Source organism: Felis catus, chromosome E1 (assembly GCF_018350175.1).
Source record: "Felis catus isolate Fca126 chromosome E1, F.catus_Fca126_mat1.0, whole genome shotgun sequence".
In the NCBI taxonomy this organism is placed as follows: Eukaryota; Metazoa; Chordata; class Mammalia; order Carnivora; family Felidae; genus Felis; species Felis catus.
The window spans coordinates 49638138-49659802 of record NC_058381.1 but is presented as its reverse complement, the minus strand read 5'-3'; the positions used below and the strand labels follow the sequence as shown (position 1 = coordinate 49659802).

Genomic DNA, 21665 nt, shown 5'->3' with positions numbered 1-21665 from the left:
TTCTAAACTGTGCCAACCCATCCGGTTTGTTTTAAAATACCCTTCAGTTGACTTTACTTCCGTTTAATTTTTTCAAGTGGAAGACTATTTTTTTTTTTTTTTATAACAGTTTAAAAAGTACTCTAAAGACCACCAGGGGTGTCCTTGTGTCTGTCTTCCTGCGGTTCACTCTTCCTCGGACAGTTCACTGTTTCTGTTTGTTTCAATCTCTCTTCGATAGTCACGACTGATTCTTATCTCTGACCTTTATCTCTTTCGAACTTGAGGCACTCATTTCCCATCCCCTGCCCGACACTCTGGCTAGCTCGGTCAACGTTCGAGAGCAGAAGCGTTTGCTTCCAGAAGGTGCTCCTTCCTTTCGATTTTCTCCACTTTCTATTTAGGTAACTGGCAACTCTGATCACGGGAGTTAGACTGTGCCCCCCTCACTGAACAAGTCAATCACTTGCAAGTACGGTTCATTCGAGTTAACTAGGGCTCTAAAAGCCACGCCTTCCTATTATCTTTCCTGCCGCTGTCTTCATTTATTTATTAACTCATGCATCAGTCACTTATGGAGTATCACCTATATGTCAGGCTCTATGCTATGCAGTCATAATACAGCCTCAGACAGAAGACTGCCCTTGAAGAACTTACTTTCTGGGATCAAGGGACTCATGCAATAAACAACATAATCACTAGGTAGATAGTTTCCTCGGTTAGAAGCTGAGTGCTATAGAAAAAGCGAGTAGGAGGTCAGGAATGCCAGGGGTGGAGTTCAAAGTCGTAGCATTAAGTAGGATGTTCTCAGGCCTCCCGAGAATGTTAGCTGAAGAAGGTGGTGAGCGAGTGAGCTACGTAGGTTCTTGGGAAGAGTGGTGTAAGCACAGGGACTAGCCAGAGCAAAGGCCCCGGGGCAGGAGGCTGGTATATTCTTGGCATGGCCAGAAAGCAGCAAGGTGGCCATTGTGGCTGGATGGGAGGCAGCCAGGTGGGCAGTGGTAGGAGAAAAGTCAGGGGGGAAGGGGTCCCGGCCGCTAGAGCAGTAGGGGAACTTTGCCATTGCCTCTGAGTGGAATAGCCTTTGCAGGGTTTTGAGCGGAGGAGGGACATCTTCCAGAATAACTGATAGACTCACCCTGGCTGCTCTCCTGAGAGGAGACCACGGGCGGAAGTGGCAAGCATGGGAACCCCACCATTTCTTGCCTGGACCGTTGCAGTAGCTTCAAACGGATGTCCCCACTTGCGTCCACCCTGGCAAACTTCTTCATGCTTCAGTGTTCTTCTGTCCGCCGTGGACCACACTTCGCAAACGTGGGCTGGATGACGCTCCTCTCCAGCAGTCGCTGCTGGAGCAAAATGCACGCTCCGGGAATGGCATTCGAGGCCCATTGTGATCTGGCTCCCACCTGGCGTTCCGGCTTCGTCTGCCCCCGTTTTCTGTCCCTCTCTCACCCCGGGCACGGTCGTCCTCCCGTGCCTCGGCTCTTCTTGTCCTCTCACTCTCTGTCCGTCACAATCCTCTTCTGCTAAGTGCCACCTTCTCTCTTAGGCCTGCACAGCGTCTCCAGTCAGAACGCATTTCTCTGGGCTCCCCAACCCGGCGAGGGTGCTTGTGTCTGTGAGAAAAACGGTTCCGGTCAGCCAGCTTTTTGGGTTCTGTTTTGCAGATTGAAGCGCTGGTGAAGGACATGCAGAACCCAGAGACGGGGGTCAGGGTGCAGAACCAGAAGGTCCTGGTCACCAGTGTCCCTCACGCCATGACAGGTAATGTATCCTGTGACTTAGTCTTGGCCTCGAACCATCCACACGCAGGGCATGGTGGCCTAGAGCTCAAGGTCCCAGTTCAGCCCGTGGCCTGTGTTTACACATAAAGTTTTATTGGGACGCAACCACGTCCCTACTTGTGTTTTATCTTTGGCTGTTTTTACGCCACAGTGACAGTTGCGTAGTTGTGCAGAGACTGAATTATGGCCCCCCGAAGTGAAGCTATGTACAGCCCTTTAGAGGAAGTTTGCTGATTCCTGGACCACAGGCTCCTTCTGAGGAAGGGGTCGGAAAGGAAAGGAGAAAAAGAACCAATGGGGCACTTTGTGAAGCCGTCCCTCCCGGGAGGTCATTTAAAAAGCTTTTACTGCCGCTTTCTGTTTGCCTTGTTTTGATGAAATCAGGTCGCATGAGGAAGAAAAATACTATCTGGCAGAAATAAATTGGTCTTTGCTCCACCCTGGTCTGATTCACGCTGATACCTTTCTGTTTTTATTAATTAATTAAATTTTAAAAATTGGGCTCCAAATGAGTTAGCATACAGTGTAATAATGGTTTCAGCAGTGGAATTCAGTGACTCATATAACAGCCAGTGCTCAGCCCAAGAAGTGTCCTCCTTAATGCCCATCAGCCATTTAGCCCGTCCCCCCAGCCCCTCCCCTCCCGCACCCCTCAGTTTGTTCTCTGTAGTTAAGAGTCTCTTATGGTTGGCCTCCCTCTCTCTTTTTATCTTATTTTTCCTTCCCTTTCCCTATGTTCGTGTGTTTTGTTTCTTAAATTCCACACATGAGTGAAATCATGTCATATTTATCTTTCTCTGACTGACTTATTTCGCTTAGCATAATACACTCTAGTTCCATCCACATTGTTGCAAATGGCAAGACTTCATTCTTCTTGATTGCCAAGTAATATTCCAGTGTGTGTGTGTGTGTGTGTGTGTGTGTACATACCACATCTTCTTTATCCATTCATCAGTCGATGGGCATTTGAACTCCTTCCATAATCTGGCTATTGTTGATATCACTGCTATAAACATTGGGGGTGCACTTGCCCCTTCGAATCAACATCTTTGTACCCTTTAGATAAAGGATATAATAGTGCTATTGCTGGGTAGGGTAGTTCTATCTTTAATTTTTTGGGGAACCTCCATACTGTTTTCCAGAGTGGCCGCACCAGCTTGCACCCACCAGCAGTGTAAGAGGGTTCCCCTTTCTCCGCATCCTTGCCAACATCTGTTGTTTCCTGAGTTTTTTTTCAAGTTTATTTATTTTTGACAGAGAGAGAGAGTGAGTGAGCGTGAGCTAGGGAGGGGCAGAGAGAGAGGGAGACCCAGAATCCGAAGCAGGCTCCAGGCTCTGAGCTGTCAGCACAGAGCCCGACGCGGGGCTCTAACCCACGGACTGTGAGATCATGACCTGGGCTGAAGTCGGATGCTTAACCGACGGAGCCACCCAGGCGCCCCCTGAGTTGTTAATGTTCGCCACTCTGGTGTGAGGTGGTACCTCATTGTGGTTTTGATTTGTATTTCCCTGATGATGAGTGATGATTCAGCATCTTTTCATGCATCCGTTAGCCATCTGAATATACTGGCGCCCTCCTTAACCACCCCACGGGATGCCACCAGTGTCTCCTTTCTCTGGATGTGGGATAAAGGAGCATCATCTGAGGACATTGGCAGAAGGGACCGAACCGCAAAAGAAGAATGAATTTTGATTAATGGGTCGCGTATGTCGTATGATTTTGGTTTTTCGGTCAAGAGCGTGTTTCCTACCGAGACATAGTGTCTGCAGAAACAGACAGCTTCTCAAAGCACAAGCCTGGGACTCACCCCTCTGTTCTGCTCCTTGTGAACCCTCACTCTCTCCCCCCGACACGACCTCACTCTTTTTCGCTCAAGGTGCCCTGGTCTTGGCAGAGATAAGCTGGCTGACACTGTCCTGTTTCCCTTTCTATCTGCTTGGAAGAAAGAGTGCCCCCACCATCAGTGTATCATGCAGGCTTCCGTGAGTGCAAGCCACAGAAGACCAACCTGGCTGGTTGGAGCAAAAGAGCACTTGATCGGAACGGAACAGGGTAGCTCACGGAAGAAAAGGAAACTGACGAGCCACCCCTGGGAGAGGCTAGGAACCAGTGTAGCACAGGCGCCCAAAGAGCAGGAATAAATGGGCAGACTCCTCAGGGTGGTCCTGCTTCCTCCCAGCCTTTAAGACGTACGGGGCGGGGGGTGGGGGGGGTGGGGGGGGGGAGGACCGGGACCATTCTTCCCGAAGGCATCCCTGCCCCGCCCCCCTCCGCTCCTGGTTGCCATTAATTGTGGCTTGGATTCTCCACTGGATTGGGAAGCCTTCACATCACATCTTTCTCACCTGGGTAACCCCAGTGCTTAGCAGAGCTGCTGGTCAGGCAGGGGGGGAGGTTTAACAGAAGTTTGCTGAATGCGTGAGCCGGTGCTGGCCTAGCGCTGTACAGAGAGCACTGGACGTTGAGGGGCACCTGGGATTGAATCTTTCAGGTGCCTTTTTCAAGCCGTGTAGCCCTTGCCTCAGTGTTCTTATTTGAAAAGCAGGAATAGTGGGGGGCGCCTGGGTGGCTCAGTCGGTTAAGCATCTGACTTCGGCTCAGGTCATGATCTCAAAGCTCGTGAGTTTGAGCCCTGCGTCGGGCTCTCCGTTGACGGTGCAGCGTCTGCTTTGGATCATCTCTCTCCCTCTCTCTCTGCCCCTCACCCGCTTGTGCACTCTCTCTCTTAAAAATCAGTAAATGAGGGCGCCTGGGTGGCGCAGTCGGTTAAGCATCCGACTTCAGCCAGGTCACGATCTCGCGGTCCGTGAGTTCGAGCCCCGCGTCAGGCTCTGGGCTGATGGCTCAGAGCCTGGAGCCTGTTTCCGATTCTGTGTCTCCTTCTCTCTCTGTCCCTCCCCCGTTCATGCTCTGTCTCTCTCTGTCCCAAAAATAAATAAACGCTGAAAAAAAAAATCAATAAATGAGGGCGCCTGGGTGGCGCAGTCGGTTAAGCGTCCGACTTCAGCCAGGTCACGATCTCGCGGTCCGTGAGTTCGAGCCCCGCGTCAGGCTCTGGGCTGATGGCTCAGAGCCTGGAGCCTGTTTCCGATTCTGTGTCTCCTTCTGTCTCTGCCCCTCCCCCGTTCATGCTCTGTCTCTCTCTGTCCCCCCAAAATAAATAAACATTGAAAAAAAAATCAATAAATGAACATTAAAAAAAAAAGGCAGGATTCGCAATCCCTGTCTATGAGAATGATGGCGGGTGTTAGGTGAGATAGTACTGTGCACGTGGTCAGCAAGCATGGATGCTTGATGTGTGGTGACAGCAGGCGATTCCCCACACCGTGGCACTTAACACCCACAACAAAGTTAGGGATAGACACGACCATCCGCATTTTGCAGGTGGGGCCATGGAGAAGCAGAGAGGCTCAGCAACGTGTCCCCGTGTCACTACACTCACACACGTGGCTGAGCTTGGATCTGATCCCAGCTGTGTCACTCCAGTGTCCATACCCTTACCCACTGTCGGTGCGCATAAGCTGCTCTTTTTCCTTGCACACGGGGCGCCCGTGGTTCCTGGATTTGGCCGAGGCGGCCGACCCTGCCATGTGTTCTCTTGTTCCTCCTGTGTGGGTGAATTTCAGCTGCCGCTGGAACGGGTCTCAGGGAGAAGCCTTGGGTCCTGCATCAGCACTAATAAAAGCAAACCGGGTAATCAGTCTCTAACTCCTCAGACGGCAGGTGACCCAGGACTTCTGGGGATGACGGTGGCTGACGCGGAGCCTGCCACGCCATTAGCACAGACCACGTGGTGCTGGTGCCGGTGGCTCTGTAATCCCATTTGGTCTATTTCGGGAAGCAGTCAAGTGGATGAGAAAACCCTCGGCTCCTTGGTGGAGAGCGCTAATCAAACTGCTGTCTGCTTGGGTCTCTCTCTCTCTCTCTCTCTCTCTCTCTCTGTCTCTCGGTCTACATGCCTCCCGAGTAGCATTCAAGGAAACCTGGGGTGGAAAGTCTAAAACATCCAGTCCTAGGACTTTAAGGAGGATTTTAGATGAAGGCTTTTGCTTGAGAACAGCCAACCAGGGGTGAATAAAACTAAGAACAATAGACGAGAACCCACTGGAAGCGAGGACGGTGGGCATGTTACAAGGACAGAGATAATGTCTGAACGTTTGTGCCCCAGGGCATGGACACGAAGGTAAGAATTACAGGTTGTCCATCCTAAGTCATGCTGCGGGCAGGTAATTAAGCCCAGAGAGTGTGTGAGTGGGTGATAAGGGCCTTCCCTGGAAGGCCCCAGAAGAAATGCCCCTTCACTAGCTCTGAAGAGGCAAGTATCTATCAGGTGCAACACTCCAGCCACAAGGACACGGGCAGTGGGGTCTCAGACCCGGATCCTCCTTCTTGGTGTGTGCTGTGGGCCAGTTCTCATGCGGGCAGGGGTCCAGGGTTGGCCTGTGAAGTTGCTGGAAATGTGGTTATTGCTGTTTGCCAGATGGTGTCTGGTGAAGGGTGGTTCCTTCCAGGACATCTCATCTTTCTTTAGGGGAACTATTGCCTTCCTCGTACAAGGAGTCTGTTCCACTAAGGGGGTGCAGGGCCCAGGTTGAGGAGGAACCACACAGCTCCTTGGGGTCCTGCAACAGTTCTGGATTGCTTTTGGAACTTGGCTCGCTTTGGCCCTTAGATAAATCTGAATCCTTGGGAGATGGGCGGGAGGGGGCGCTTCTTCTCTCCTGATCTCGCCTGATCTCATCCCTGTCTGCCTCACCTGCTTTTTTTTTTTTTTCCCACACCAGTCTTCACTCTGCATTATTGTTCCCAGGCTGGCCCCTAAGACCTGCCGAGCCCAGGGCGTGACTGCAAGTGGTGCTCCCATTCCATTGTCTGAAGTTATAAATCAATCCACAGAGTGTTACTAGAATATGTCCCACCCTCCTGCTTCGACCAGAGTACTTTCACAATGACCTGAGAGGCCGGGTCTGAATTTCGAATTTTCGGACTCCTCAGAGTCGTGCCTGGGAACTTGGGAGCCGGGGAGAACCATCCCCTACCCTTAGCTCATTCCCACTTTTCCTCCCATCCCTGGTTCTGATGTCCCTTCATGTGACCAGGCTCCATCTGGAGCCCCACAGGCAGCATGCCTTGGGTCTGGTTTTTTTCAGGGCTCAGACTTAGGCTCTTTACTTCCTACTTGATAAATACGAGTCCATGCACAAATTATTGTAAGGTAAGGAAATAAACACCACAAGAGAGGTGAAGAATTGAGGGTGTGGGGGGATGTTAAGCTGGAAATCTGGCCGGAGTCAGATCGTGGACGGTCCTGAATTATGGGTTGTGGGGTTTTGGGTTGAACATAGTGACGGGGGTGCGGTGGAGGGGAGGCCCTGAAAGTTTTGAGCCGATGAGGGATGAGATCACAGCTGAGCCTGGAGGAGACCCCGTGGGGTAACAGCGTGGAGGAGGGTGTGGAGGTCGGGGGCTGGGCTGGGCAACTCTGATGATGGCCAAATACCTCTGGTTTGCAGGCAGTGATATTCTCCAGTGGATCGCCCAGCGGCTTTGGATCTCCAATCTGGGTGAGAGCTCCTCAGGCACTCCGTCGACAAGGACCAAAGAATCTCTGGAGGCCAGAGACTAAATGGAGGCTTAGCCTCTGTCTCTGAGAAATTGACATTGGAGAGACAAGGCATTCGTGTGAAAAACAACCAGAATCAAAAGCGAAGGCGTGACAGATAATTGGGGAAGAAAAATGGTTGTTTCATTCAAAATATTGGGAGCACGTAAATAACAGGCAACTGGGGAAGAATCAGTCGAGACAGAAGTCTTGGAGGGGTGATGCACGCATACGGCTGGTCTCGAAAGAAGGGCCGCTAGTGCCCTTGTGGAGGGGAGTTCTGAGGGTCTGTCTTCCCAGAGGGGAAACTAGCAAGAGCAGTGGTGTAGAAATGGGCTGAATGAGACAGAGAGGGGGACGAGGGGGAAATTGGGAGAAATGACTTCAGCTGGGTATGGAGGGCAGGGGAGGGACAGGCGTGTAGCTGGCATATTTGCAGATTCCAAGTTTCGTCTGGGAGGCAGCCAATAGGAGGTCATGGGGGAGTTTTGAGCCATATGTGTGATAATCATATGTAAGCTAAGATGTTTGCAGCACTTTGAGGGATGGGTTGGAACAGAAGGAGTCTGAGGCACAGACTTCCCACTAGGAAAAAAGGCTCTTGGTATCACACGGCATAGAAAATGAGACTTGTCTACGATGGGGGGGGGGAGTGAGACATGAAGAAGGAGGGATGGGGAGAAAGTCTCTCAAAGCGTTGGCGGCTGAGATACAGGAGGGGTTGTGGGTTGGGTCCTTGGGCCCGAGGACGGCAGGGGTAGAAAATTCTCTCGATGATGGCAAGACACCTGCTTCCTTGATGACTCTGAGAAAGAGCCAGGAAGGTTTTCCTTTAATTGATGCAAATCCAGAAACAAGGCTATGTTTCCAAGCACATTGGAGGTGGGCTAGGTAATAAAGTGAGGTGGGGAGGAGCCGGGGGATCCGTACCTAGGATGTGGGTAGAATGGAGCTTGGGGATAGAAGTTGACAGTAAACATGGCCTCCTCTTTCCTTTCCTTTTTGAGGGAGGAACTCTCTGGTGCTCAGAGACATTCTCTCCCTGCTCCTGGGGACCTCTCCAGACCCAAAGGGCCCAAAGAAGCTTCTCCAAACATCTTCAGTGGACCACCTGTGATACCCATGAACATTTGGGTTCTCTGGTTCCCCCCAGACTTATGAGTTGTCATTCTTGGGGGTCGAGCTGGGGAAGTCTTCCTCTTACCATGCTTCCCAGCTGAAATTTGCCCATAGCCAAGTTCAGGAACCACTGTCCTCTCTCCTTAGATGAAGTGCTGTTTGGATGGGGCGCCTCTCCTGGAGCTTGGGGTGCTGTGTGGGGGATGGGCAATGAGCTTCTGCCTTCAGTGTCTGCCGTTAACTTCCATGTCTTAACTGTTTCTTCCCAGAGGCACAGAACTTGGGCAACTTTATTGTCAAATATGGCTACATTTACCCTCTGCAGGATCCCAGGAATCTCGTACTCAAGCCTGACAACAGCCTCTACCGGTTTCAGGTGGGTCTTGGCCTTGACCTTGGTGTTAATATAGGATTAATCTTATCTGAGAAGGGAATTGCATGGCTTCATATCCTCACAGATCAGAACTTTAGAAATGGTGGGGGAGGGGGCTGAGGTCATTTCATCTCAAGCTGCAGGGCTGGGGGCCCAGGGGGACAGTCAACAGCGTGGGTTGTAAGCCCACGCTTACGTGCTTTCCTGGTTTCTTTTATAGACGCCGTATTTCTGGCCCACCCAGCAGTGGCCGGCTGAAGATACAGACTATGGTAAAACTCCATCCCCCTATGCCTTTGGTAGTGCTCCACGTGCCGCTTATTTACTCGCTGCACCTTGGTGACGTTTGTCTTACTGTCATCACGACCTTTATGTCCGTTCACATCTGTATTGGGTGTGTTCCCAGGGAAGGGAGCAAGGATCTGCTGAAACTTCTCCCTACCAAGCCAAGCACAGCAGCCTCGTGCATATAATGGCGCAGATGCCGTTTTAAAATATGGTGATGATGGAAAATGTCATTGCTTTCTTTTGCAGCCATCTATCTAGCCAAGCGAAATATAAAGAAGAAAGGGATCTTAGAAGAATATGAAAAGGTACAGACATGCTTTCAAGTATAAGTTCTTATAATTGGAATCAAGTCTTGAGCTGTTTTTTTTTTGACTCTTCCCCCTTGGTTACATCATGTGTACCCTCATCATCCATCCATCCATCATCCATCCATCCATCCACCCACCCATCATTTATTCATCTATCATCCATCCATCCATCCACAATCTAACCATCCGTCCATCCACCATCTATCCATTCATCCATTCACCGTCCATCCATGCGCCATACATCTATCATCTATCACCTATCCATCCATACACCCACCGTTTATCCGTCCATTACCCATCCATCCAACATCTATCACCCATCCATCCATCCTTCCATCCATCCATCCATCCACCATCCATCCATCCATCCATCATCCATCCATCCATCCTTCCATCCTTCCATCTATCCATCCATCCATCCATCCATCCATCCTTCCATCCATCTACTATTCATCTGTCCATCCATCCTTCCATCCTTCCATCTATCCATCCATCCATCCATCCATCATCCATCCATCCATCCATCCACCCATCATTTATTCATCTATCATCCATCCATCCATCCATCCACCCATCATTTATTCATCTATCATCCATTCATCCATCCACAATCTAACCATCCGTCCATCCACCATCTATCCATTTATCCATTCACTGTCCATCCGTGCACCATACATCTATCATCTATCACCTATCCATCCACCCACCCACCGTCTATCCATCCATTACCCATCCATCCAACATCTATCACCCATCCATCCATCCTTCCATCCATCCATCCATCCACCATCCATCCATCCATCCATCATCCATCCATCCATCCTTCCATCTATCCATCCATCCATCCATCCATCCTTCCATCCATCTACTATTCATCTGTCCATCCATCCTTCCATCCTTCCATCTATCCATCCATCCATCCATCATCCATCCATCCATCCATCCATCCACCCATCATTTATTCATCTATCATCCATCCATCCATCCATCCACCCATCATTTATTCATCTATCATCCATTCATCCATCCACAATCTAACCATCCGTCCATCCACCATCTATCCATTTATCCATTCACCGTCCATCCGTGCACCATACATCTATCATCTATCACCTATCCATCCACCCACCCACCGTCTATCCGTCCATTACCCATCCATCCAACATCTATCACCCATCCATCCATCATCCATCCATCCATCCATCCATCCACCATCCATCCATCCATCCATCATCCATCCATCCATCCTTCCATCCTTCCATCTATCCATCCATCTGTCCATCCATCATCCATCCATTCATCCACCCACCATCCATCCATCTACTATTCATCCGTCCATCTATTTGGAAGCAGCTTGCTGAAATAAATTCTTCCCCATGTCAAGCTTCAGTTTCTCCTGCTGTAATTTAAGCCCTTGCCTCAGTGCCTACTGGACACACAGTAGCTACTCCCGTCCGTTCGCTGTCCTATTAATGAGACAATTAATATGCATGATAATGGACATTATGTGATAAACAGATGTGAACTTGAGTTTGTGATGGGAAAACAATAGTGTAGCTTTGGTTTTAGGCCGGATGAGTCAGATTTCTCAAAGAACACACGCATCCCTCAAAAGGCTAGATTCCTGTGCAGACAGCAACAATCTTGTCGTGTTTTTATTCTTTACAAATATGTATTTCGAAGGGCCCACATCATACCAATGTTAGGATTTGTCTTTGTGCATTTGTGATGCTCTGTTGTTGAATACTGAGTTTCTACATTTCCCCTCACACGGTTCCCCTCTTCCTAATCAGATCTGGGATACATTTATTAAAAAAAAAATCCAAGCCAGGGTGTGGCTTTTGTTGTGAAGGCTTTTTGAGAATTCAGTGCTACCTTTTGAGTGAATGCCTTCGCAAAGCTGGGATGGGAGATCATCTGGCTGCGTCTAGAGCCAGGGGCACACCCTCATTGACTTAGAGCTTGCTTCCGTCTGCACACAGCCTGTGTTGTGGGGCTTAGCGTTCTTTTTGTTCTCCATTTCTAGGAAAATTACAACTTCTTGAACAAAAAAATTAACTACAAGTGGGACTTTGTCATTATGCAGGCCAAAGAACAGTACAAGTGAGTGAAAGATCACGTTTGTCTGTTGGTCCTTCCTCCCTCCTTTCCTTCTTTGTTTCCTTTTATCGTAACAAACCTTTATTGGGCTTTTACTGTCAAACGCTGGGCTCAGCATGGGGAATATGAAGGCACAGTCTGGGGTCAGGCAGACGAGCAAACAGGCTGTGATGCTGCACTGAGATGAGGTCTCACACAGGTGTCTGCAGGAGAGCTGGAGAAACAGCATTGAACCTGAGGCTGCCTAGGAGGTTGCCGGGGGGAAGGGTGGTGCTGGCGGATGGAGAAGAAGGGCGAGGTGAGAGGAAGGATCTTCAAAGCAGAGAGAAGCAGAGTCTGGAATCGGGGGAATGCCCACTTGGTGCAGTTTTGTGTAGCTGGAGCAGAGAGCACAGAGCCTGGAACCAAGAGAAGTGAGACCCGACATGTTAGCAGGAGCAGATCGGGAGAGGGTTTAGCGCTAAGGGCCATGGGGAGCCATAAAAAGATCTAAAGCAGATTTGCACAGTAGAACCACCCACGACTGGTCTCATTTGCCTGCTGTCCACTTCAGAACTGGAGCCGGAAGTCCCCGTGAAGGCTCTACCTTGTCTACGAGAGCCAGATGTCAATGTTGCAGAGAGTGAATCCGTCAGGACAATGTTAGGCTGTCGTAACAAACATCCCCCCAAGCCTCAGGAGCACGAAACCACGGGTTCATTTCTTGCCTGCGCTTCATGTCCACTGTGGCTTCGCTGGGGCCCTGACATGCTTTGTGCCCACTCCGGGACCCGTGCTGAGGAAGTGGCACCATCCAGGCTTCGCCTGTTGCTGGAGTAGAGGGAGGCAGAGCCTGTATGGGTCACGAGCGATGCATGTCACTTGTGTTCACAATTCATTAGCCCAACAAAGCGGCTCCTATGGTGGTGCCCAACTTTAAACTCCTTTGGGTGGGGATGTACAATCCTACTGTGTGCCTGTGATGTGGGGGAGTCAAGAATACCTGGGCACCAATACCAGATATTACCAAAATGGGTAAGTCCAGTCAGCCTCACTTGCCCAGGCAGGTCCAGTTTCTGGAAGGTCTACCCTTGCTGGTGCGTGGCTGGGCTGAACAGTGGAATCTCATCCAAGAGCCTTGGGATCCGAGTAGTGGTGGATTGGTTAGGGCTCTCTACAGAAACAGAAATACTAGGATATGTATGTATGTATATCAGAGGTTTATGATAAGGAATTGGCCCATACAACTACAGAGGCTGCGAAGTGACATGACCTACGGCTGGCAGGCTGGGGATCCAGAAGCCCTGGTGTGATAGGTTCGTCTGGAGGCTAAGCAGCTGGAGGCCCAGACGCTGACGTTTCAGTTGAGGCTGAAGGCAAGGAAAGACTGATGTCCCAGCTCAAGGCCACCAGGCAGGAGGGATCCCCTCTCATTTGGGGGAGATCAGTCTTTTTTGTTCCATTCAGGCCTTCAACTTTAAAATACCCTCAGCTGAAAACATCCTCAGGGATACATCCAGAATAACATTTGACCAACTCTCTGGGCACCCCATGGCCCAATCAAGTGGACACATAAAATTAGCCATCACGAGAGGGTGAGCGCTATTATGCAGAAGGGCCTGTTAGGGGCGGGGCGGCGGGGGGGGGGCATAAAAGTTCTAATGGCAGATGGCTTTATTGCTTCAGAGAGGGACTGTCTGCTCTGAGGCTTTAAATTCAGGTAGAGGAGCATTACTGAGAGACCTGGAGCGGGTCTTTCGCCGCTGACATGTTTCTGCCTGGGTGTGCCTGAGGCAGAACAGCTACGGGGAGTGCTCTAACCTCCCTTCACTTGTGTTTGTTCATAAGGTTTCATTTGGTGAGTTCCGTGTACCGCCTCCGTTTATAATGGTGAGAGCAAGTGCTCACAGCAGGAACTCTTGTCACCCCTCACATCCACAAATGGGGAAATGGAGGCTTAGAGAGGTTAAAAAGTCCTTGGCAAAGTCGCTCTTGAGGTAATGGTCAAGGCTGGGCTAGTGTTACTTAGGTCTAGTCAATGCACCAGTTTTGAGTTTCTGCTGGGTTCTACACTGGGCTGGAACCGCCTCATCCTCCTCCAGCTCTCTGCTCTGAGCAGGATAGCCCAGCGGCCCTGACATGCCTTCCAGGATGCCCTAGCTGTGTGTGCAACTCAGGGCTATTCTCAGTGGCTCCCCCAGGCCCTACCACTCAGACTTGGCCTTAGCCTGGACAGAGCTCTGCGTTGCCATGTCTTAGGGCATCCCCTCCTCCGTCGTTTCTAGCTGCTTTGGGATGAGCGATTCCGGAAAGACTCCATCCTTCTGAGATACTGGCTTTTCCCTACTAATTCCATCGCTTAACTCAAAGGCTGCCTCTGATTTCAGCTCTAGGATGTGCAGCGGCGAATTTTATGTGTTAACTTGGCTAGGCCGTGGTACCTAGACAGCAGGGCCACCACCAGTCTATGATGACACTGTGAAGGTATTTTTTAGATGAGGTTAACATTCACATCAGTAGACTTGGAGTAAAGCAGATTACCTCCGTAGTGTGGGTGGGCCTGATCTAATCAATTGAAGGCTTTAACTAAAAAGACTGAGGGTTTTTTTTTAATTTTTAATTTTTATTTTTTTTACAATATTTAAAAAAAATTTAACATTTATTTGTTATTGAGAGACAGAGAGACACAGAGTGTGAGTAGGGGAGGGGCAGAGAGAGGGGGAGGCACAGCATCTGAATTAGGCTCCAGGCTCTGAGCCGTCAGTACAGAGCCCACTGCGGGGCTCGAACTCAGATGGCGGGATCATGACCTGAGCCGAAGTCGGATGCTCAACCGACTGAGCCACCCAGGTGCCCCTTTAATCTTTGTTTTTAATTTTTATTTTTGAGAGAGAGTGAGAGACAGAGTGTGGGTGGGGAGGGGCAGAGAGAGAGAGAGAAAGAGAGAGAGAGAGAGAGAGAGAGACATAGAATCTGAAGCGGGCTCCAGGCTCCCAGCGGTTAGCGTAGAGCCCGACACGGGGCTCGAACCCACAAACCGTGAGATCGTGAGATCGGGAGCCGAAGTCGAACGCTTAACCGACTGAGCCACCCACGTGCCCCAAAGACTGAGGTTTTCTGAGGCAGAAGTAGTTCTGCCTTCAGATTGCCTTTGGACTCAAGTTGCAACATCAACCGTTTCCTGGGTCTCCAGCCTGCTGGCACGTCTTGTGGAATTTAGACTTGCCAGCTTCCTCAGTTGTATGTTACTCAACAAATAAACTCTGCCTCTATCTATCTATCTATCTATCTATCTATCTATCTATCTATCTAATCTCCTACCGGTTCTGTTTCTCTGCAGAACCCCGATTAATACAAACACAGGGTCTCACCACAAAGTTAGGTTGGCTGTGTATGTGTTGGTGGCTCATGAGGTAGCCATTTGGTTATACTGAGCCTCTCGACACAAACCTCTATTCCGAATCCCAGACTCATTGCATGTTGATGTCGCATCTCAAACATAACTTGTTCGTATTTGAATGTTTCGCTCCCTCGCACCCCAAACCTCTTCCTCTAGTGTTACCCCCATCAGTACAGGGAACCCCGTTTACCTCCTGCCCACAAGCCCTCACGCCCCCTGTGTAGTCATCCAGTCCTGTTGCCACTTCTGGCAAAATTCCTGCCACCCCACCTCCTCCTCCTCTGTGTGCCCCCCCCCCCTTCCCCTGAGTTGGTTGAACCAACCTCGCTGTCACCCAGGCCATGGCAGTATCCCCCCAATTGGCCTCTTTGCTCCCATGTGCCCCTATTTTTAAAATATATTTATTTATTTTTGAGAGAGAGAGAGACGCACAGAGCATGAGTGGGGGAGGGGCAGAGAGAGGGGGAGACCCAGAATCCGAAGCAGGCTCCAGGCTCCGAGCTGTCAACACAGAGCCCGATGCGAGACTCGAACTCATGAGCCGTGAGATCGTGACCTGAGCTGAAGTCGGACGCTTCGATGATTGAGCCCCCCAGGTGCCCCTGCCGCCATTTTTGAAACAAAAATAGAGCCCTGTCACCCTTCAGAGTGAGAGATCTCTCAGTTCAAATGTCACATGCTCAAAGAGGCTTTTCTGATTAGTTGTTGTTATTGCACACAGATCATCCTAAAAGTGGTTCAAAACAGCAACAGTCACTTTATTATCTTTCAAGGTTTCTGTTGGTCTGGAATTTGGGAAGGGCTTGGCTGGGCAGTTCTGGATCTGAGTCTCTCACATGGTTGTGGTGGGAGGGCTGGAGCTGGGGGCCCTCAGCACCTGGCTGGGTATTTCCTGCCCTCGTAACCTCTGGACTGCTTGGGCTCCCTCACAACATGGTGGCATTGGGGCAGTCACATTGCTTGCTGGTGGTTGGAAGCTTCAAGGGCAGATATTCCGGTGAGGAGGATGGCAGCTGTCCCACCTTTTAGGGCCCAACCTCAAACATCGCAGTGTGCCATTTCTGACATATTATATTGGGTTGAAAGAGCCACAAGAAACCCACCTGGGTCCCAGGAGGGGAGGACATAGACCCTCCTCTCGATGGGAGGAATGCCAAGGAATTGTAGACAGATTAACAAACTCCACAGGGGCCATCTGAGATTGTGCATTAGAGCACCTGAACTTTTCCTTAGAGCTTATAAGGCAGTATGTAATTGTATTTCTTTTTTTATTTTCTCTTTTTAATATCTTAAAATTTATTTATTTACTTCGAGATAGAGAGCACAAGAGGGGAAGGGGCCAACAGAGGGAAGAGAAATCCCAATCAGGCTCCGTGCTGTCAATGCAGAGCCTGATGCGGGCTTTGAACTCGTGAATCATGAGATCATGACCTGAGCTGAAATCAAGAGTCAGAGTCACTCATGTGCCCCTTTCTTCTTCTTCTTCTTCTTCTTTTTTAATATTTATTTATTTATTTATTTATTTATTTATTTATTTATTTATTTTTTCAACGTTTATTTATTTTTGGGACAGAGAGAGACAGAGCATGAACGGGCGAGGGGCAGAGAGAGAGGGAGACACAGAATCGGAAACAGGCTCCAGGCTCTGAGCCATCAGCCCAGAGCCCGACGCGGGGCTCGAACTCATGGACCGCGAGATCGTGACCTGGCTGAAGTCGGACACTTAACCGACTGTGCCACCCAGGCGCCCCTTTAATATTTATTTTTAAGAGAGAGGGCAAGAGAGCACAAGCAGGGAAGGGGCAGAGAGAGGGACAGAGGATCCGAAGCGGGCTCTGCGCTGACAGCAGCCAGTCTGATGCTGGTCACAGAAGAGCCAGAGAAGAAGCCAGAAAGGACCATTACTGTACATTAGCGATCGGCTGTATTCATAAGACTCTCCAGCATTGTGGAAACGCCACAGTGCCTCGGGCCGTCTGTGGCCCATCCTCCTGAGGACTCGGGGTAGTTAACCTGGTGGAAAATCCAGTTAGGCCGGCAAGGGGAAGGAGGAGGGATGGTGTTTATATTTAATTTCCAGAGGAAGTTGGCAAAACACCCTACTGGAATGGCGCTCTCCACCCACCTGGCCCTCTAGATGTGATGATGTTATTGACGATGCATTCGCTGGCGGATAAGTCTGCTGTCTCTGTCTTCTGGACAACCAGCATAGCCACGTGGGTGCAGGTCGCCGTGGAAATAGTGGCAAATGGGGCCCCTGGCACCGTAATTAATGTCGCCCGGCTTCCGGAGGAGGAGAGCACAGCATCATTTCCTACCCATAATGGGAGAAGGGGGAGAGAGAGATAAGAGGGAAGATAAATAGCCTTTCACCATAATCAGCTGGGTTTGGAAAAAACCCCGACTTGGCACGAACTCTGTGAAGTGACAGCGGGAATGACCGGGAGGGAGACACACACGACCCCCCCCCCCCGCCCCCACCCCCACCCGAGGCCCAGCATCGTCCCTGGTAGCAAGCTCTGGCATTGCCTGCTGCCACTTGTCCGGGTGTGGACCACGGTGTTTATCGAAGCAGGGAAATGTTAAGCCAGGTGGTCCGATGTCATCAACCCCGAATGTCGTCCACACTCACTGTGGTGGTGAAGGTGGAGGGGATTCGATTCTGGGGCTGAGTCACGGTGGCGTGGCTGCGTCGCAGCGCAGGGCTGTCGGGTAGAGCCGTGCTCTGCCCCTTGCTGCCACCGTGACCCTCCGCGGGGCGTTCAGTCGGTCTTTACTTCAGTCCGCCGAGCTGCGAGGTGAGACGAGGTCACTGGGGGGGATTATATGAGTTCACACGCGTGAGAGGACCTAACACGAGAGGGTGATATTAGTGTTTTCTGTCATTATTACGATTATGGGCAAACACAGATGACTTGGAGAGGCGGGGGGAGTGGTCTGGGGCTTTGGGGACGGGCTGCATCACTGAGCAAACGGAGCAAAGTCTCACTGGCCTTGATGCGGCTTTTGGTTTTTCAGGACTGGGAAGGAAAGGAATAAAGCAGACAGGTATGCGTTGGATTGCCAGGAGAAGGCGTACTGGCTGGTCCACCGATGCCCTGTGAGTATTATCCTTCCTGGTCCCACCCGTCTGTCACCCTGTCCTCACCATCCCTTTTGCTGGCTCATCTCCCTCTGGGGCTGGAACTGAATCAGCAAGAGCGGTGGCTTAGCGTTGGGTTAACATCCGGGTGCCTCTCGGTGGAAGAGGAAAGAGACGGCTTGGAAGGAATGAGCTTGTGGCTCATCTGTTGGTCTGTTGGTGTTGGGTCTAAGTGAAGCCAGCCGTGGGAGGAACCTGAATGAGCTTGCCTTTTATAAGAGGTGGAATTGTGTGTGTGTGTGTGTGTGCGCGTGCGTGTGCTATGATACCTTGGAAAAGGAACACGGGAAGAAAAAACTAGAACCCAGGCTCCATGTAAAATGCTGCAGGGAACTGGAAGCCATGCCTTATGTCTCTTGCTCCCTCTCCGTTTGCTTTTCTAGATCCTTCCTTAGCAGCTGAGGCAGGAGGGGGCTAGAGGGAAGGAGTGTGTGCTGTGCCTCCCTGCTCAGAGCTCGGAGACTTTAAGTGGCCCAGAGAGACAAGCTGCGTATAAGTGACGTCACTTGTTACCGCTGGTTACCGGGAAGTGGTAGTCCCGCCCCCCGGCAGAGAAGCGTGCTGTCACGGTCACCCACTGGGGTTAACTCTGCTGCCTCAGTTTACTCCAGTGTCAGACCCAGGTGCTGCCCACAGGTCGCTACAGGGATTCTGAAAAGCGAACGCAAATGTCATTCCTCTTCTTCCTCCACTTTTCCTGCCCGCCAGGTGGCCGAATTCTCAGAACCAGCACGTGAGCTGGGTCGGTCACGGTGCCAAAGCTTCTGGGGTTTTGAACTTGGAGCTCGTCAGATTTGGGCCATTTGGGCCATTTTCTTTCTACATTCAGAACCAGATATCGCATGCGGTGTGCCATCTGTGGGGGCATCGATTTGCACGCCTCGCTGCTGAGGTCAAGGTCCTGGGTTTGATCCCCAAGAAGCTTGTTGGGTGTTGCTTTGTTTCAGGCTTCCTTCCCCTAGACAAACCAGTTAGCTGACGCCCGACACAGGTCCCCTGGGTGAAGGAGTGCCGGCTGGGATGACAGGGTCCTGGAGAGACAGCCAAGCACGCCTTCCCCACCCCTCCCCTTCGTAGCTCAGGAGTGACATCTTTGTTCAGCCTGCCTCCTGTCATCTGTTCCTAACCAGGGAGCCTTGGTGAGGATAAGGGCAAATGACGGGTAAGCCACTCATCTGGCAAGATGTCCTGGTGCCCGTGGCACGCGTGATGGAGGGGACCCTGCTCCTTGCACGGTGGAGAATGGCTTCCGTGGTACATGCAGAGACTCCGTGGTGGGGAAATAGCTGGGTGACTGCATCTCTTGCAACGTGACATCGACGGGCTGTGCACAGGATCCACCCCGGGTCTCTCTCCTCCCCTCTGTCCCCGCAGCCACGAGGCCTGTAGGGAACAGAGTGAAAACCAGATGATCTGAGTTCTCCCCATGTCTTGGGGAAAGCTCTCAGCCCCCGCCCCAGGCAACTGGCCGAGTGGCCCCTCACGGTATGATGCACAAGTCCCTGAATTTGACAAGGCGACTCTGTGATTACTGCTTCTTCCACCATCACCTGTGCCGCCGCCAACCCACCACCACTGCTCCCGCTTCCTCCGCCTCCACCGGCACCACTGTGACTGTTGCCGCCGCCATCGTCGTCATCAATCACAGCAGACCCAACTGAGCACATAAGTGTGTGCCGGGCACTGTGCTAGCACCCTTCTGCATTTGTTCCCTCATCTCATCTTTGCAGCCCCGTGTAGAAGGTGGTATTATTAGTCCCATTCTGCTGATAAGGATGCTGAGGCTCAGGGATGTTGCCAAAGTTGCACAGCTAGTGAGTGTCAGAGGAGCTCTCTCTCCGGTCCCTCTGCTCTTATGCCGCCCACGACAGTGTCCCGTGATGTCTTAGCGCATCCGAAGGCCTTTTTGTAACCCCCCCGGGCATTAGCGCATCGCATGAATCGCTGCTGCTCCAACGAACATGATGCCAGGGTTCCAAGGTACCCAGTCCCTCTTTGATAGCGCCAGGGAGCCAAGTTCGCCGTGCCGTTCTGGTGTACCTGGGGCAGTCGTAAAACCCCGTGGGCGCAAAACTGTTCTCACATCCAGTCTCCGTCAGTGCTGCCCCCCAAGCCAAAGCTGGACCAGAAGTCAAAGATGAGGCTGGGGAGCATCTGGGTCCTGCTCTCCCCAACTTTTGTTTTTAACTTTTTAAAACGCTTATTTATTTTTGAGAGAGAGAGTGTGAGTGGGGCGAGGGGCAGAGAGAGAGAGAGAGAGAGGGAGACACAGAATCCGAAGCAGGCTCCAGGCTCTGAGCCATCAGCACAGAGCCCTATGCAGGGCTCGAACTCATAAGCCGTGAGACCTGAGTCGAAGTTGGACGTTTAGCCAACTGAGCCACACCCAGGCGCCCCCATCTCCCTGACTTTCTTAAAATACGGTCCACCTCCTGGTGGAATGTTCCGTTTGAGGGGCGTCCTGCTTGAAGTCTGTCTCAGCCTAGGTAGAAATCGAGCAGTTGGACTGACAGACCCACGAAGCCCAGGGACTTAGGGACTGTCAGGCTGTCCCCAGGAGACCCAAACAAACTGTCACCTCAGTGGGAGAAAAGGCAGCCAGGCAAACAAAGCTTTTGGCTCCGTGGCGTCTAGAACCAACTGTGTGTGGACTGTCTGGAACCAACTGTCATAGCGTGGGACATGGCTTGCTGTTACCCAGCCGTCCCCTTGTCTGTTCAGTGATCCGTGAAACCTTCATGGGCCCTGACTCCGGGCCAGCTGAGGTGGGTTCTGGGCGTAAAACAACTGCTAAAAGTCCTCAAGCCCCTGCCCATATCAAGCCCTTGGCGAGGATGATCCCACTTACCCGATGACAATGCCGCCCGATAGGGAGTCTCCCCATCGCTGTTATCCCGACGGGGCCGGCGATCAAGGCTCAGAGATGGTCAGTAGGTTGCACAGCACTGGGATGTGAATCCACATCTGTCTGACGAGCTCCTGCTCTGGGAGGTGCGCCCGCACGTGGTCCCCTCTCCCAGCTCGGGGGGTGCAAAATCCAAATCGCGGTAACGGGCTAGCAGCACTGCTCCGGAGGTAAGGCTTAAGTGCTGAGGGGGCACAGCGCGGGGTGATCGGTTAAGGGGGTGGTGGGAATGTGGTGTCAGATGCTGTAGCAGGGATATCAGCACAGACGGAGGCCAAGCCCACCCTCGAGATGTGGGATGGGAGGTGGTGGCTGAGGGATCCGGCCTAACCCCCATCCTGAGCCCAAACGCTGCCTGTAACTCAGCATGGATGTGCCGGGGACTGGGTCTAGAAGCGGAGAATGATGAAGGAAAGTGATGTTCCCCTCCCATTTTTTAACCTGCTGCATCCGGGCAGGATGCCAACAAGAGTTACTTGTGTAAGGCAGCGGAGGGAGAACGAGGGAGAACGGTTCCTTCAGAGAAGTCACCTGGGGGCTTTCCGTGTGTCTTTGCTGCACCGGCTGTGACTTCTGGGTCTCTCGAGGGTCTGGTCGCTGACGTCTGGACCATGGATACATGAAGGATATGGTCCAGGGATGCAGGTGGTGTGTGCTTTAAATCACGCGGTGGCTTGTCTGA

At 51.4% G+C, this 21665-nt stretch overlaps 1 protein-coding gene across 2 annotated transcripts in view; it reads left to right on the top strand.

Annotated features, from left to right (window-relative positions):
• Positions 1-21665, top strand: part of RGS9 (regulator of G protein signaling 9) — a 73185-nt gene that overhangs the window by 9796 nt on the left and 41724 nt on the right. For both annotated transcript variants that reach the window (XM_019818137.3, XM_003997097.4), the window contains exons 2-8: positions 1650-1746; positions 7281-7331; positions 8758-8864; positions 9082-9133; positions 9396-9454; positions 11484-11560; positions 17955-18036. In XM_019818137.3, the coding sequence (XP_019673696.1) occupies positions 1650-1746; positions 7281-7331; positions 8758-8864; positions 9082-9133; positions 9396-9454; positions 11484-11560; positions 17955-18036 (525 nt within the window). The remainder of the gene's footprint in view (positions 1-1649; positions 1747-7280; positions 7332-8757; positions 8865-9081; positions 9134-9395; positions 9455-11483; positions 11561-17954; positions 18037-21665) is intronic.